This window comes from Salvelinus sp. IW2-2015, linkage group LG15 (assembly GCF_002910315.2).
Source record: "Salvelinus sp. IW2-2015 linkage group LG15, ASM291031v2, whole genome shotgun sequence".
Lineage (NCBI taxonomy): Eukaryota > Metazoa > Chordata > Actinopteri > Salmoniformes > Salmonidae > Salvelinus > Salvelinus sp. IW2-2015.
Genome location: NC_036855.1, coordinates 11148741 through 11167134, shown reverse-complemented (window position 1 = coordinate 11167134; position 18394 = coordinate 11148741). Strand labels below are relative to the sequence as shown.

General features: G+C 43.7%; 1 protein-coding gene across 1 annotated transcript in view; it reads left to right on the top strand.

Annotated features, from left to right (window-relative positions):
* The window catches only part of LOC111973719 (intermembrane lipid transfer protein VPS13A-like), an 82686-nt gene that overhangs the window by 40854 nt on the left and 23438 nt on the right, over window positions 1-18394 (top strand). The window contains 11 exon segments of the mRNA XM_024001108.2: window positions 5732-5961; window positions 6100-6253; window positions 6450-6596; window positions 6796-6877; window positions 7047-7116; window positions 10437-10551; window positions 14773-14886; window positions 15085-15230; window positions 17563-17644; window positions 17835-17948; window positions 18112-18187. Of these exon segments, the coding sequence (XP_023856876.1) occupies window positions 5732-5961; window positions 6100-6253; window positions 6450-6596; window positions 6796-6877; window positions 7047-7116; window positions 10437-10551; window positions 14773-14886; window positions 15085-15230; window positions 17563-17644; window positions 17835-17948; window positions 18112-18187 (1330 nt within the window).

Genomic DNA, 18394 nt, shown 5'->3' with positions numbered 1-18394 from the left:
GTTTGGGGTCACTTAGAAATGTCCTCGTTTTTTAAAGAAAAGCACATTTTTTGTCCATTAAAATAACATCAAATTGATCAGAAATACAGTGTAGACATTGTTAATGTTGTAAATGACTATTGTAGCCGGAAACGGCAGATTTTTTATGGAATATTTACATAGGCGTACAGAGGACCATTATCAGCAACCATAACTCCTGTGTTCCAATGGCACGTTGTGTTAGCTAATCCAAGTTTATAATTTTAAAAGGCTAAGTGATCATTAGAAAACCCTTTTGCAATTATGTTAGGACAGCTGAAAACTGTTGTTCTGATTAAAGAAGGAATACAATTGGCCTTCTTTAGACTAGTTGAGTATCTGGAGCATCAGCATTTGTGGGTTCGATTACAGGCTCAAAATGTCCAGAAACAAAGAACTTTCTTCTGAAACTCATCAGTCTATTCTTGTTCTGAGAAATGAAAGCTATTCCATGCGAGAAATTGCCAAGAGACTAAAGATCTCATAAAACGCTGTGTACTACTCCCTTCACAGACCTGTGCAAACTGGCTCTAACCAAAATAGAAAAGAGGAGTGGGAGGCCTGGGTGCACAACTGAGCAAGAGGACAAGCACATTAGTGTCTAGTTTGAGAAACAGATGCCTCACAAGTCCTCAACTGGCAGCTTCATTAAATAGTACCCGCAAAACACCAGTCTCAACGTCATCAGTGAAGAGGCGACTCCGGGATGCTGGAGTTATGCATACCTAATTTCAAAATAGCATACCTAATTTCACTGTCAATTGTGAATGATAATTCAGTTTTACCGGTGAAATGTCCAAACTGCATGCCAATCATGTGATCTCAATTAGTTTACATCTTCTTGAATTACTGTTTTGTGAGCGAATTAGAGCAGATTGTGTTAACTAATAGCCTTTCTTGTATTTTGTTTCAATACAAGCATACAGTGCATTTGAAAAGTATTCAGACGCCTTGACTTTTTCCACGTTTTGTTACTTTACAGACTTATTCTAAAATTGATTAAATTGTTATTTTTTCAATCTACACACAATAACCCATAATGACAAAGAAAAGCAAAATAAAAAACTGATATCACATTTACCGAAGTATTCAGACCCTTTACTCAATACTTTGAAGCACCTTTGGCAGTAAGTACAGCCTTCTTGGGTATGACGCAACAAGCTTGGCATAGCTGTTTTTGGGGAGTTTCTCCCATTCTTCTCGGCAGATCCTCTCGAGCTCTGTCATGTCGGATCGGGAGCGTCGCTGCACAGCTATTTTCAGGTTTCTCCAGAGATGTTAGATTGGGTTCAAGTCAGGGCTCACGTGGGCCACTCAAGGACATTCAGAGACTTATCCCGAAGCCACTCCTGCATTGTCTTGGCTGTGTGCTTAGGGTTGTCGTCCTGTTGGAAGGTGATCCTTCGCCCCAGTCTGAGGTCCTGAGTAGTGGCTTCCGTCTGGCCACTCTACCATAAAGGCCTGATTGGTGGAGTTCTGCAGAAATGGTTATCCTTCTGGAAGGTTCTCCCATCTCCACAGAGGAACTCTGGAGCTCTGTCAGAGTGACCATCAGGTTCTCGGTCACCTCCCTGACCAAGGTCCTTCTCCCCCGATTGCTCAGTTTGGCCAGGCGGCCAGCACTAGGAAGAGTCTTGGTGGTTCCAAATTTATTCTATTTAAGAATGATGGACACCACTGTATTATTGGGTACCTTCAATGTTGCATAAATGTTTTGGTACCCATCCCCAGATCTGTGCCTCGACACAATCCTGTCTCAGAGCTCTATGAACAATTCCTTCGACCTCATGGCCTTGTTTTTGCTCTGACATGCACTGTCAATTGTGGGACCTTATATAGACAGGTGTGTGCCTTTCCAAATCATGTCCAATCAATTGAATTTACCACAGGTGGACTCCAATCAAGTTGTAGATGATCAATGGAAACAGGATGCACCTGAGCTCAATTTCGAGTCTCATAGCAAAGGGTCTGAATACTTATGTTAAGGTATTTCTATTACATTTTTTATTTTTATGAATGTGCAAACCTGTTTTTACTTTGTCATTGTGGGTTTTTGTGTGTAGATTGATAAAAAATACACTGCTCAAAAAAATAAAGGGAACACTAAAATAACACATCCTAGATCTGAATGAATGAAATATTCTTATTAAATACTTTTTTCTTTACATAGTTTAATGTGCTGACAACAAAATCACACAAAAATGATCAATGGAAATCAAATTTATCAACCCATGGAGGTTCCTGGATTTGGAGTCAACTCAAATTAAAGTGGAAAACCACACTACAGGCTGATCCAACTTTGATGTAATGTCTTAAAACAAGTCAAAATGAGGCTCAGTAGTGTGTGTGGCCTCCACGTGCCTGTATGACCTCCCTACAACGCTTGGGATGCTCCTGATGAGGTGGCGGATGGTCTCCTGAGGGATCTCCTCCAGACCTGGACTAAAGCATCCGCCAACTCCTGGACAGTCTGTGGTGCAACGTGGCGTTGGTGGATGGATGATGTCCCAGATGTGCTCAATTGGATTCAGGTCTGGGAACGGGCGGCAGTCCATAGCATCAATGCCTTCCTCTTGCAGGAACTGCTGACTACTCCAGCCACATGAGGTCTAGCATTGTCTTGCATTAGGAGGAACCCAGGGCCAACCGCACCAGCATATGGTCTCACAAGGGTCTGAGGATCTCATCTCGGTACCTAATGGCAGTCAGGCTCACTCTGGCGAGCACATGGAGGGCTGTGCGGCCCCCAAAGAAAAATGCCACCCCAACCATGACTGACCCACCACCAAACGGTCATGCTGGGGATGTTGCAGGCAGCAGAACGTTTCTCCACGGCGTCTCCACGACTCTGTCACGTCTGTCACATGTGCTCAGTGTGAACCTGCTTTCATCTGTGAAGAGCACAGGGCGCCAGTGGCGGATTTGCCACTCTTGGTGTTCTCTGGCAAATGCCAAACGTCCTGCACGGTGTTGGGCTGTAAGCACAACCCCACCTGTGGACGTCGGGCCCTCATACCACCCTCATGGAGTCTGTTTCTGACCGTTTGAGCAGACACATGCACATTTGTGGCCTGCTGGAGGTCATTTTGCAGGGCTCTGGCAGTGCTCCTCCTGCGCCTCCTTGCACAAAGGCGGAGGTAGGCGGTCCTGCTGCTGGGTTTTGCCCTCCTACGGCCTCCTCCACGTCTCCTGATGTACTGGCCTGTCTCCTGGTAGCGCCTCCATGCTCTGGACACTACGCTGACAGACACAGCAAACCTTCTTGCCACAGCTCGCATTGATGTGCCATCCTGGATGAGCTGCACTACCTGAGCCACTTGTGTGGGTTGTAGACTCCGTCTCATGCTACCACTAGAGTGAAGCACGCAGCATTCAAAAGTGACCAAAACATCAGCCAGGAAGCATAGGAACTGAGAAGTGGTCTGTGGTCACCACCTGCAGAACCACTCCTTTATTGGGGGTGTTTTGCTAATTGCCTATAATTTCCACCTGTTGTCTATTCCATTTGCACAACAGCATGTGAAATTTATTGTCAATTAGTGTTGCTTCCTAAGTGGACAGTTTGATTTCACAGAAGTGTGATTGACTTGGAGTTACATTGTGTTGTTTAAGTGGTCCCTTTATTTTTTTGAGCAGTGTATATACAGTACCAGTCCAAAGTTTGGACACACCTTCTCATTCCAGGGTTTTTCTTTATTTTTTACTATTTCCTACATTGTAGAATAATAGTGAAGACATCAAAACCATGAAATAACACATATGGAATCATGTAGGAACCAAAAAAGTGTTAAACAAATCTAAATATATTTTATATTTGACATTCTTCAAAGTAGCCACCTTTTTGCTTTGATGACAGCTTTGCACACTTTTGGAATTCTCTCAACCTCCTTCATGAGGAATGCTTTTCCAACAGTATTGAAGGAGTTCCCACATATGCTGAGCACTTGTTGGCTGTGTTTCCTTCACTCTGCGGTCTAACTCATCCCAAACCATCTCAATTGGGTTGTCGTGGTTTCATTGTAGCAAATCAACCATGAAGGCCTGATTTCACGCAGTCTCCTCTGAACAGTTGATGTACTTGGTCTTTTACCAAATAGGGCCATCTTCTGTATACCACCCCTACCTTGTCACAACACAACTGATTGGCTCAAACACATTAAGAAGGAAATAAATTCCACAAATATACTTTTAACAAGGCACACCTGTTAATTGAAATGCATTCCATTTTAGAATAAGGCTGTAACATAACAAAATGTGGTAAAATTCAAAGGCGTCTGAATACACTCCGAATGCACTGTATATCCGGCCTAGTGGCTTGCTGTGTTGAGGATTTTTTAAACTATTCAGCTTCAGATAAATGACTAAGGAGGTGTTTTTGTTGTATTATTATAAAATACTAATGAATCATTGTGATCTTGTGAGATATTAATTCAGCTTTGATCTAACTATACTAAACAAGCACCATTGTGATAAGTGATAATCTTCTATTTTTAATAATAATAATAAGTGATAAGTAGGATTATTAGGTGTAGGCAACAGATCTTGATGAGGGTTATTTTCAAATCGTGGTGCTGAAAGGACCGTACCATAACTAAGTGGTCACATATTGTTCTAGGTTCCACTGCGCAAGAGGGGGGTCTGTGGAATTTGAAACATCCAAGCAGAGACAGTGAATTTGGATCCTCGATCTCATTGGTGTGTTGATAAGGTTCCTGTAGTGGATCAGTTTGTCTGCATAGGCAATAGAGGTGATACGTTTCTGTAAGCTAAGCACTCAGACAGTAGGGTGAGTTCAAGTGCGTTGTACATGAGCACAAGTCCATAACACACTGTTTTGAGAACAGCCGTTTTAGCAACCCCTAGAGTTTTGTCTGTGGCAGTTCTTGTTACATCAGATTTGGCCCATTCAGCTCCCCTAAATATGTTGTCATGAATCCCAATTCGTCTCGTCCCTCCCGTAGCATGCGAGCTTGCGCTAGCGGTCTATTCATACTTTTTCTGTTTGTTTCTTAATTATACAATTTTTTTAAATACAAAAATGTCTGGCCTCTATGGGGGCGATAACATTGTCTATCGGGCGATTTTATATGTACAGAATCACGATAGAACAAAAGTTGATTGCCCAACCCTAACCACCATTCACCATTTGCGCTAGCGGTGTTGATATGTTACATTCTCACACGGTTTGATTGATAAAATGGTTCATTCTTATTTATACCAGTGTTTCATATTCGTGTGATGCACATTTTGTGTTGAGTACATCAGACCAATATGACACACAGGCGTGAGGCTCAACCATAGTATCTCCTCAGACTAATATGTAGGCTATATGTATATATGTATACATATTACATATCACACTTAAAATGAACTGATATGAAACAGACTAGAATCTCCTGTTTAACAGAGCTGCTTAATAAGGTGTAGTCCATCAATAATCACACAACTTTAATCGGATCATTATTCAGGCTCCGATCCTCAAAAGGCTTAGTAAAGGATTTAGGTAAGTCCACCAGAAACTTTGAAAGTGTTACTGCATTTTTATCCCCCTTATACTGGTTTGATGACCTGAGCAGTTTTACAAGGGAAGCAAAATGATGATAACCAGTTTAAAATTCTACAAGACAGACAAAATACGTACAGTAGTATAAACATAGTGTAAAAAGTTGTGGAGGCTTTCTTTGCATCTGATGTGCACTTGATCCGTGTGTAGGACCTGCGGTTGGACGTGAATGAGGAGGGTAAGCTGTACCTCATCTCATTCTACGAGGGCCTCCAGCGGGTGGCGCTGTTCACCGAGGACAGGCGGATCTACAAGCTGCTGTGTGAGAGTGAGAAGGCCGAGCTGGCTGAACAGGAGATCATCCTCTCCCTGCAAGACGTTGGTGTCTCCCTGGTCAACAACAGCAGCCACCAGGAGGTGTCCTTCATTGGCATTACCAGGTATACACACACTCACATGGTATATACACTCACTCACTATGGTATGATGGTACTACAGTTGATTGTACTGTGAGTGGAAAGGTGGTTCCAATTTCAGAACAGCAGCATGTTCAGTGTGCTTTCCTCCTGTGTGTGTAGTTCAGATGTGGTGTGGGAGTTCAAGCCAAAGAAGAAGTCTCGCTGGAAACGCCTGAGTTTTAAATATGCAGCGCTGCTGGAGACCCACTTCAGAGAGTACACCGAGAGTGGATCAGTGGACAACGCCATCTTAGACCTGGATAGCAACTTCCAGGTCAGACAGCAACTGGATATGCCACTGTACAGTATCCATGCGTCTGATACCATGTACCATCCACTTGAGATCCTGCCCCTTGAAAATTATACAATTTGTAAAGGTAGATGTGGTTCTCAATTTGTGCACAGCTCCAGTATAACCTGTGTGTGTGTGTGTGTGTGTGTGTGTGTGTGTGGGCTAACTCTGTTATCAGGTGTCTCTGACGCCAAATAGGCAAGACATGAGGATGATGAAGCCATATGATGCTCCAATCAGGAGGAACTTCCTTCCGGGGGTGAAGGTGGAGTACAGCGTATCGGCCCGCCAGAGTGCTTACCGTGTCCAGATCAACCGCATACAGGTGGGTTCCAGAGAGTTGGAAAGTTTGCACTCTATCCAACTGTATGGTGGGTCCCCACCCGACCTGACTATCATACCATAGATTTTTTACCTTGACCATTTAGTCATTTGGCCAACTATTCAGTTCAATTAAATGCCATTCCTTTCATGCTGACCTTTTTTTTTTGGTTCCATTTTTTGAGTCCTTTATTTTTCCACAGATCCAGAATCAGCTGCCTGGAGCAATCTTTCCCTATGTCTTCTACCCAATAAAACTACCAAAGTCTGTCACCATGGACTCAGGTCAGTACCAAACTCTGTCCAAGTCCCTCTGTGTTTTTCAGTCACACTTACATGGGCCTAAGTGGGTCCCAAAAGGGGGCCATTTCGGACGCAACCATACACATTGTTAGAGTGGAGTACTCTGGATAAACACATAGCTATGGGTGTTTCTGCTCCACATGTCCTTTAGAGCCCAAACCTCTGACCGACATCAGCATTGTTACCAGGGCAGCCGGACACTCAGATATCTCCCGCATCAAGTGAGTCCATCGCTATAGTTCATTTTCTCCCACCTATCTTCCATCTCTCTCTCTCCTTCTGTTCAATCTCTTTTCTGTTCCATCTCTCTGTCTCTGTGTCTTCTCTCTCTCTCTGTGTCTTCTCTATCTTCTGTTCTCTCTCTTCTGTTCTCACTGTGTCTTCTCTCTCTCTCTGTTCCCATACCTTCCTTTCTGCCAACTTTCTCATTGCCTGTCTCTATAAAGGGGGCGGTGTTGCAATCTATTGCAAAGATTGCCTGCAGAGTTCTGTTTTACTATCCAGGTCTGTTCCCAAACAATTTGAACTTCTACTTTTAAAAATCCACCTCTCTAAAAACAAGTCTCTCACCGTTGCCGCCTGCTATAGACCACCCTCTGCCCCCAGCTGTGCTCTGGACACTATATGTGAACTGATTGCCCCCCATCTATCTTCAGAGCTCGTGCTGCTAGGCGACCTAAATTTTAACATGCTTAACACCCCAGCCACCCTACAATCTAAGCTTGATGCCCTGCAGATCTACACAAATTATCAATGAACCTACCAGGTACCACCCCAATTCCGTAAACACGGGTACCCTCATAGATATCATCCTAACAAACTTGCCCTCCAAATACACCTCTGCTGTTTTCAACCAAGACTCTCAGCGATCACTGCCTCATTGCCTGCATCCGTAATGGGTCAGCGGTCAAACGACCTCCACTCATCACTGTCAAACGCTCCCTGAAACACTTCAGCGAGCAGGCCTTTCTAATCGACCTGGCCGAGGTATCCTGGAAGGATATTGATCTCATCCCGTCAGTAGAGGATGCCTGGACATTTTTTTAAAATGCCTTCCTCACCATCTTGAATAAGCATGCCCCATTCAAGAAATTTAGAACCAGGAACAGATATAGCCCTTGGTTCTCTCCTGACCTGACTGCCCTTAACCAACAGAAAAACATCCTATGGCGTTCTGCATTAGCATCGAACAGCCCCCGTGATATGCAACTTTTCAGGGAAGCTAGAAACCAGTATACACAGGCAGTTAGAAAAGCCAAGGCTAGCTTTTTCAAGCAGAAATTTGCTTCCTGCAACACCAAATTCAAAAAAGTTCTGGGACACTGTAAAGTCCATGGAGAATAAGAACACCTCCTCCCAGCTTCCAACTGCTCTGAAGATAGGAAACACTGTCACCACCGACAAATCCACTATAATTGAGAATTTCAATAAGCATTTTTCTACGGCTGGCCATGCTTTCCACCTGGCTACCCCTACCCCGGACAACAGCACTGCCCCCTCTGCTACTCGCCCAAGCCTCCCCATTTCTTCTTCTCCCAAATACAGTCAGCTGATGTTCTAAAAGAGCTGCAAAATCTGGACCCTTACAAATCAGCCGGGCTAGATAATCTGGACCCTTTCTTTCTAAACTATCTGCTGAAATTGTTGCCACCCTATTACTAGCCTTTTAACCTCTCTTTCGTGTCGTCTGAGATTCCCAAAGATTGGAAAGCAGCTGCGGTTATCCCCCTCTTCAAGGGGGGACACTCTTGACCCTAACAGCTACAGACCTATATCTATCCTACCCTGCCTTTCTAGGTCTTCGAAAGCCAAGTCAACAAACAGATTCCGACCATTTTGAATCCCACCATACCTTCTCCGCTATGCAATCTGGTTTCAGAGCTGGTCATGGGTGCACCTCAGCCACGCTCAAGGTCATAAACGATATCTTAACCGCCATCGATAGGAACAATACTGTGCAGCCGTATTCATTGACACTCGGCCAAGGCTTTTGACTCTGTCAATCACCACATCCTCATCGGCAGACTCGACAGCCTTGGTTTCTCTAATGATTGCCTCGCCTGGTTCACCAACTACTTCTCTGATCGAGTTCAGTGTGTCAAATCGGAGGGTCTGTTGTCCGGGCTCTGGCAGTCTCCATGGGGGTGCCACAGGGTTCAATTCTTGGACCGACTCTCTTCTCTGTATACATCAATGATGTCACTCTTGCTGCTGGTGATTCTCTGATCCACCTCTACGAGACGACACTATTCTGTATACTTCTGGCCTTCTTTTGACACTGTGTTAACAACTCCAGGCGAGCTTCAATGCATACAACTCTCCTTCCGTGGCCTCCAATTGCTCTTAAATACAAGTAAAACTAAATGCATGCTCTTCACCGATCGCTGCCTGCACCTGCCCGCCTGTCCAACATCACTACTCTGGACGGCTCTGACTTAGAATATGTGGACAACTACAAAACTAGAGTGTCTGGTTAGACTGTAAACTCTCTTCCAGACTCACATCAAACATCTCCAATCCAAAGTTAAATCTAGAATTGGCTTCTATTCCGCAACATAGCATCCTTCACTCATGCTGCCAAACATACCTTGTAAAACTGACCATCCTACCAATCCTCGACTTCGGTGATGTCATTTACAAAATAGCCTCCAAAACCCTACTCAATAAATTGGATGCAGTCTATCACAGTGCCATCCGTTTTGGTCACCAAAGCCCCATATACTACCCAACACTGCGACCTGTACACTCTCGTTGGCTGGCCTTCGCTTCATTACTCGTCGCCAAACCACTGGTTCCAGGTCATCTACAAGACCCTGCTAGGTAAAGTCCCACCTTATCACAGCTCGCTGGTCACCATAGCAGCACCTACCTGTAGCACGCGCTCCAGCAGGTTTATCTCTCTGGTCACCCCCAAAACCAATTCTTCCTTTGGCCGCCTCTCCTTCCAGTTCTCTGCTGCCAATGACTGGAACGAACTACAAAAATCTCTGAAACTGGAAACACTTATCTCCCTCACTAGCTTTAAGCACCAGCTGTCAGAGCAGCTCATAGATTACTGCACCTGTACATAGCCCATCTATAATTTAGCCCAAACAACTACCTCTTTACCAACTGTATTTATTTATTTATTTTGCTCCTTTGCACCCCATTATTTCTGTCTCTACTTTGCGCTTTCTTCCACTGCAAACCAACCATTCCAGTGTTTTTAGTTTTTATTTTACTTGCTGTGTTGTATTTACTTCGCCACCATGGCCTTTTTATATTTTTATTTATTTATACATATATTTGTTTGCCTTCACCTCCCTTATCTCACCTCACTTGCTCACATTGTATATAGACTTATTTTTTTTCACTGTATCATTGACTATATGTTTGTTTTACTCCATGTGTAACTATGTGTTGTTGTATGTGTCGAACTGCTTTGCTTTATCTTGGCCAGGTCGCAATTGTAAATGAGAACGTGTTCTCAATTTGCCTACCTGGTTAAATAAAGGTTAAATAAATAAATAAATAAAAATCTTCCACCCCCTGACTTCGTCAGGTATTTCATGGTGCTGATCCAGGAGATGGACTTGAAGTTGGACCTGGGTTTCCTCTACGCCATCTTGGATCTGTTCACCCCGGAGAACGCCAGCGTGATGACATCAGAGCAGATGGTAAGACCCTGACCTTCCCCTCAATTGACCTCCACACATTACCCCCACTACATACTCGAGGACTGGAGTTTGGAACCAATGATTTAGCATGTGCAAAGAGCCTACAGATCAGGGGTCGGCAACCTAAGGCACGCGTGCCAGCCTTGGCATGCGAGGGTATTTGCCTTGGCAAGCCACCCACCCAAAAAAAGACGATTCTTTTTTTTAAATATATTTTATTTTATTTTTCTTTAAAAAAAACAATTATTGGTGTGCTAAGCTTTGCCTTGACATTTATTATATCACTTATTTTGGTCAGTATTTTTCTTTTATTAAACTGGAGAAAATTATTGAAATTGCATGCACTGGTTTCGAAATTGCATTAGTATTCACTGCAATGTTGTAGTTCCCAAGGTATGTCAATCCTGATTAGCCAGTGGGCTTTCATGATTTTGCAGGAGTTTCATATTATTAGTTCAGTGCAAGAGGACCTGCCTCGCCTCTCCCGACAAATTCAAAACCAAGACAGCACTGAAGATGAGAGCTAGCAAGCCTTCTTTTGTTATTTAAAGAAGTTCAGGGCGCAAAATGTAAAGAAAAGTAAGGCAGATGTCCACTCATTTATTCCCTCTTGGACAAAGGAATATGGAAGGGCTGGCCTGTTTGTGATCTCTGTTGTAAAACTGTTGTTTGTCGGACATCAAGTGTACGCCGTCATTTTGAAACGAAACGGGAGAAAAACTTGAAGGATGAGGCGGAAAAGGAATCAAAAGGGCTGTGTCCAGGTATGATAAGCAAGCAGTTATGTTTACAAATCTACATGCAGTCAAAAATCAAGCTACAGAGGGGAGCTACAAAGTTGCCCTGTACATTGCTAAACATGGAAAAACATTTACGAATGGGGAATATATCAAGGAGGCTTTCCTCAGTAGTTTGCAGGCTTTATTTGATGGATTGCCTAACAAAGACACAATCATCTCAAAGATAAAAGGCATGCCTGTGTCTGCCAGAACTGTTGAAAGGCGCGTTACCGAGATGTTTGAAAAGCAGCAAACTGTAGCGTTGAAAGATGCACCTGTGTGGCTCTTGATGAGAGTGTGGATGTGAATGACATTCCACGTCTGGCAGTTGTTGCAAGATACTGTGACTCAGAGCCGGTACGTGAGGAGCTACTTTGTCTATAAGATACTGTGACCCAGAACAGGTACGTGAGGAGCTGCTTTGTCTATAAGATACTGTGACCCAGAACAGGTACGTGAGGAGCTGCTTTGTCTATAACCCATGCATGGTACTACTAAAGGGGACGATGTAGCAAAGGCCTTCACAGATCATTTTGAGGAGAGAGGTGTCTATTAAAAACATATTCGCTATTACAACTGACAGTGCCTCCACTATGGTGGGAAACATAAAGGATTCACAAAGCTGATTGAAGATAAGATTGGCCACCGTGTGGTTAAATGTCACTGTATCATTCACCAATAGAATCTGTGTTCCAAGATTAAGCACTACGGGCTTAATCTTGGACAGCGCCTCTGTTTAGCGAGCTATGGAATTCTTCAGTTTGTGAGCAATTAGATATTCAACAGACACAGTTAGTTGTAATGCACATATGAAAATCATAACTTGCACGCAGATCGTAAAAAATCTTAGGATAAATTGTTAATTGGCACTCCACACAAAAGGTTGCCGACCCCTGCTATAGACCTTTTCAACTGTCCAAACAATAACACGTTCTACACTGAACAAAAATATAAACGCAACATGTAAAGTGTTGTTCCCATGTTTCTTGAGCTGAAATAAAAGATCCCAGACATTTTCCATATGCACAAAAAGTATTTATCTCAAATGTTTTGCACAAATTTGTTTACATCGCTGTTAGTGAGCATTTCTGCTTTGCCAAGATAATCCATCCACCTGACAGGTGTGGCATATCAAGAAGCTAATTAAACAGCATGATCATTACTCATTGTCATTACACAGGTGCACCTTGTGCTGGGGACAATAAAAGGCAACTCTAAAATGTGCAGTTTTGTCACACAACACAATGCTACAGATGTCTCAAGTTTTGAGGGAGCGTGCATTTGGCATGCTAACTGTAGGGATGTCCACCAGAGCTGTTGCCAGAGAACTTAATGTTAATTTCTCTACCCTAAGTTGCCTCCAACGTCCTTTTTAGAGAATTTGGCCGTATGGCCAACCAGCGTCACAAATGCAGACCAACGTGTAACTGCGCCAGCCCAGGACCTCCACATCTGGGTTCTTCACCTGCGGGATCATCCGAGACCAGCCACCCGTACAGCTGGTGAAACTGTGGGTTTGCACAACCGAATAATTTTTGCACAAACCGTCTAGCGGAAGCTCATCTGCGTGCTCGTCGTCCTCACCAGGGTCTTTACCTGACTGCAGTTCAGCGTTGTAACTGACTTCAATGGGCAAATGCTCACCTTCAATGGGCACTGGCACGCTGGAGAAGTGTGCTCTTCACAGACGAATCTCGGTTTCAACTGTACTGGGCAGATGGCAGACAGCATGTATGGCGGCGTGTGGGCGAACGATTTGCTGATGCCAACATTGTGAACAGAGTGCCCCATGGTGGCGGTGGGGTTATGGTATGGGCAGGCATAAGCTACGGACAACAAACACAATTACATTTTATCAATGGCAATTTGAATTCACAGAGATACTGTGACGAGATCCTGAGGCACATTGTCGTGCCATTCATCCGCCGACATCACCTAATGTTTAATAATGATAATGCACGGCCCCATGTCGCAAGAATCTGTACACAATTCATGGAAGCTGAAAATGTCCCAGTTCTTCCATGGCGTGCATACTCACCAGACATGTCACCCATTGAGCATGTTTGGGAGGCTCTGGATTCATGTGTACGACAGCGTGTTCCAGTTCCCGCCAGTATCCAGCAACTTTGCACAGCTATTGAAGAGGAGTGTGACAACATTCCACAGGCCAAAATCAACAGCCTGATCAACTCAATGTGAAGTAGATGTCGTGCTGCATCAGGCAAATGGGGGTCACCAGATACTGACTGGTTTTCTGATCCACACCACTACCTCCACGCCATCATGTGGTGCTGTCACCCACCCTGAGACCTAAAGTACTGTTATCCTAGCCTAACCAAGATCATAGGTTTGGTAGGATAATTGATGCTGCTTTGTGGGTATGAAGTGCTGTTTTAGAGAGGGGTTGCATCTTAGGTCAGCCATATACAGGGATTGTTACACCCACACCAATGATCAAGGACATCGGCTACAAATCTGTGTAATATCATCAAATAAAATGAGAGTGAGTGACAACCAAATAAGAGACAAAAAGGGAATGTTCACTGACCAAAAAATACGTTATACTTAAATTCAAGAATCAACACTATTTCCTATCATACAAAGAACGCCTATGTAAACAGTTAATGGGTTTAGACATTCATCTTACTCCAAAACAAGAGATGATTGAATAGTTACATGAATAGTGTCTAATACAAATAATAAGCAGAATGGCTGGGCTGGAACAGAAACCTGCACACCCAGTAGCTAGATCTCTAGGAGCAAGAGAAACTACAGTGTATATAACCCGTTGGAGATATACCCTTCAGTCTCTCCAGGACTTGAGACTCTCTTTGTGACCTTCATCTGCAGAGTTCGCAGGTCTCTGTATCGGAGGTTAGAAAACATAGAAATTAGACTAGGACTTGCTTCATTATTCTCAAGTAATATAACATTTGTTGTTTCATTTTTCTATAATTTGTCATAGTTCTCTCTTTGGGACTGAACATCTGTTCATTAGCTAGCTAGCTTAGCTACTATCTAGTTAGCTAACATTGTTTTTAGCAGATCAAGCTAACGTTTGTTTCATTAAAATAACAAATATTGGATGGCTGTCTATCCTATTTACATGTACTTAGCTGACGTTACCTAGAATATATAGTTGACTTGATAAACAACTTACCCTTGTACACACATCCTGCTGCTGACATTACTATCTTTGCAGGCAATGCAGCCCGCTGCGATGCTTCTTTGGGAAATCTATCAACTTTTAATATTCTGAAATAGATTTGTCCCCCGACGTAAGAACCATCCTACCTGCGAATACTATGAAAACAACAAGACTAAATTTAGAACTGTGACGAAACAGCTGTTGTTTACAAAAGCAATTGAAGTTATTTTCGAGTTCCTGGGTTCACTTCCGCTCCTCGTCAATATCTCTCTCCTCTCCCTCGGTGGTGTTCAGGTGGAGTTGTTTGAGAAGGACATTGAGTATCTGAAGACTGAGCTGAACAACATCTCAGCCGCTGACACGTCCCCTATCAGTCTCTATGAGTACTTCCACATCTCTCCCATCAAGGTGAGCGTCAGTGTCATTACAGTGCATTTACTACTTATATGCTATATTACGTTAGGGCCATGAGATTTTCCAGACAGCATGGCTTGACCAGTAGGCCATCTAGTCATGAACTGTTATTGGCCAGTTATGCACCATAGCAATGGATTCTATCATGAGATGATGTAGCTATAGCAAGGTGTGTTTGTGTTTGTTTGGCAGTTGCACCTGAGTTTGTCTTTGAGTTCTGGAGGAGAGGATGGTAATAAGGAGAAGAGGGAGACCGAGGTCATTCCTGTCCAATCCCTCAATCTGCTGCTGAAGAGCATCGGAGCAACCCTCACCGATGTGCAGGACGTCGTCTTCAAGTATGGACACATACAATGGCACACGCACGCACGCACGCACACACATACATACATACATACATATACAGTACCAGTCAAAAGTTTGGACACACCTACTCATTCCAGGGTTTTTCTATATTTTTACTATTTTCTACATTGTAGAATAATAGTGAAGACATCAAAACTATGAAATAACACATATGGAATCATGTAGTAACCAAAAAAGTGTTAAACAAATCAAAATATATTTGAGATTCTTCAAAGTAGCCCCCCTTGGCTTGATGCCAGCTTTGCACACTCTTGGCATTCTCTCAACCAGCTTATATATATATATATATATATATATATATGTATATATACAAACATACATACATACATACAGTATATCACAAAAGTGAGTACACCCCTCACATTTTTGTAAATATTTGAGTATATCTTTTCATGTGACAACTCTGAAGAAATGACACTTTGCTACAATGTAAAGTAGTGAGTGTACAGCTTGTATGACAGTGTAAATTTGCTGTCCCCTCAAAATAACTCAACCATTAATGTCTAAACCGCTGGCAACAAAAGTGAGTACACCCCTAAGTGAAAATGTCCAAATTGGGCCCAAAGTGTCAATATTTTGTGTGGCCACCATCATTTTCCAGCACTGCCTTAACCCTCTTGGGCATGGAGTTCACCAGAGCGTCACAGGTTGCCACTGGAGTCCTCTTCCACTCCTCCATGACGACATCACGGAGCTGGTGGATGTTAGAGACCTTGCACTCCTCCACCTTCCGTTTGAGGATGCCCCACAGATGCTCAATAGGGTTTAGGTCTGGAGACATGCTTGGCCAGTCCATCACCTTTACCCTCAGCTTCTTTAGCAAGGCAGTGGTCGTCTTGGAGGTGTGTTTGGGGTCGTTATCATGTTGGAATACTGCCCTGCGGCCCAGTCTCCGAAGGGAGGGGATCAAGCTCTGCTTCAGTATGTCACAGTACATGTTGGCATTCATGGTTCCCTCAATGAACTGTAGCTCCCCAGTGCCGGCAGCACTCATGCAGCCCCAGACCATGACACTCCCACCACCATGCTTGTCTTTGTACTCCTCACCTGGTTGCTGCCACACACGCTTGACACCATCTGAACCAAATAAGTTTCTTGGTCTCTTCAGACCACAGGACATGGTTCCAGTAATCCATGTCCTTAGTCTGCTTGTCTTCAGCAAACTGTTTGCGGGCTTTCTTGTGCATCATCTTTAGAAGAGGCTTCCTTCTGGGACGACAGCCATGCAGACCAATTTGATGCAGTGTACGGCATATGGTCTGAGCACTGCCAGGCTGACCCCCCACCCTTTCAACCTCTGCAGCAATGCTGGCGGCACTCATACGTCTATTTCCCAAAGACAACCTCTGGATATGACGCTGAGCACGTGCACTCAACTTCTTTGGTCGACCATGGCGAGGCCTGTTCTGAGTGGAACCGGTCCAGTTAAACCGCTATATGGTCTTGGCCACCGTGCTGCAGCTCAGTTTCAGGGTCTTGCCAATCTTCTTATAGCCCAGGCCATCTTTATGTAGAGCAACAATTMTTTTTTTCAGATCCTCAGAGAGTTCTTTGCCATGAGGTGCCATGTTGAACTTCCAGTGACCAGTCAGTATGAGGGAGTGTGAGATCGATGACACCAAATTTAACAYACCTGCTCCCCATTCACACCTGAGACCTTGTAACACTAACGAGTCACATGACACCGTGGAGGGAAAATGGCTAATTGGGCCCAATTTGGACATTTTCACTTAGGGGTGTACTCACTTTTATTGCCAGCGGTTTAGACATTAATGGCTGTGTGTTGAGTTATTTTGAGGGGACAGCAAATTTACACTGTTATACAAGCTGTACACTCACTACTTTACATTGTAGCAAAGTGTCATTTCTTCAGTGTTGTCACATGAAAAGATATACTCAAATATTTACAAAAATGTGAGGGGTGTACTCACTTTTGTGACATACATACATACATACATACATACATACATACATACATACATACATACATACATACATACATACATACACACACACCACACACACACATACATATACACACAGACGAAGTCGGAAGTTTACTTACACCTTAGCCAAGTACGTTTAAACTTATTTTTTTTACAAAAAGGGGACATGGTAAAATTGAGCTTTGCCAAAAGCAAATAAATAGCATGAAGTGGTTTTGTAGAGTCTCTGTTTCTGTTATATATACACAGACACGCACACCAAACAGCAACTCTACAAAAGCTTTATTTTACCATGTCCCCTTTTTGTATACATTTACACTAGCGTCTGACCCACTGTCCTTTTCTGTAACTTCCCTAGATTGGCCTATTTCGAGCTGACATTCCAGTTTCGCACTCGCCAGCAACTACAATGGGAGGTCATCAGACACTACTCGAAACAGGTAACATCTCACACACACTCCACTCCAATTGGGAACTAATGGCCAAATCCTAGCAAGTCACTCATTCACTTCAATTAATGGTTTATGTGAAAACTTTTAGTTCCTCTAGTTAGGATCCCCCCCTCCCAACAAGTAATGTAATTACTATGATACACAAGACAACTGAGCCATGTTCCCATCCATGTCTCAGGCGATAAAGCAGATGTATGTGCTGGTATTGGGCTTGGACGTGCTGGGAAACCCCTTTGGACTGATCCGAGGTCTGTCTGCGGGAGTGGAGGCTTTCTTCTATGAGCCCTATCAGGTAAGACCCCAGTGCAACCAGTATGAACCACGCCAGGTCAAACTACGCATGAACTAAATCACTTATAGTGCCAAACACTATAAATGTGTAATACTTGACACAGTGCGGTAGTTATCTGTATAGATGGTATGTATCTGAGTAACTCTGTTTTGGGGTTCTCAAGGGAGCTATCCAGGGACCAGAGGAGTTTGTGGAGGGTATGGCGCTGGGGGTGAAGGCACTGGTTGGAGGAGCAGTGGGTAAGTGCTGTTCTTGTTCATCTCTTTTCTGCTCACCTTGATTCTCCTTAATTCCCTCATTGCCATCCCTCCACTTCAGACTTACTTAACTATATTTACCCCCTGACATTTCTCTCTCGCGCTCTCTCTCTCTTCTTTGTCCTTCTCTTATGGGTCTCTCTCTCTCTCTCCCTTGTGTTCTCTCTCCCCCCTGTCTTCTCTCCCCCT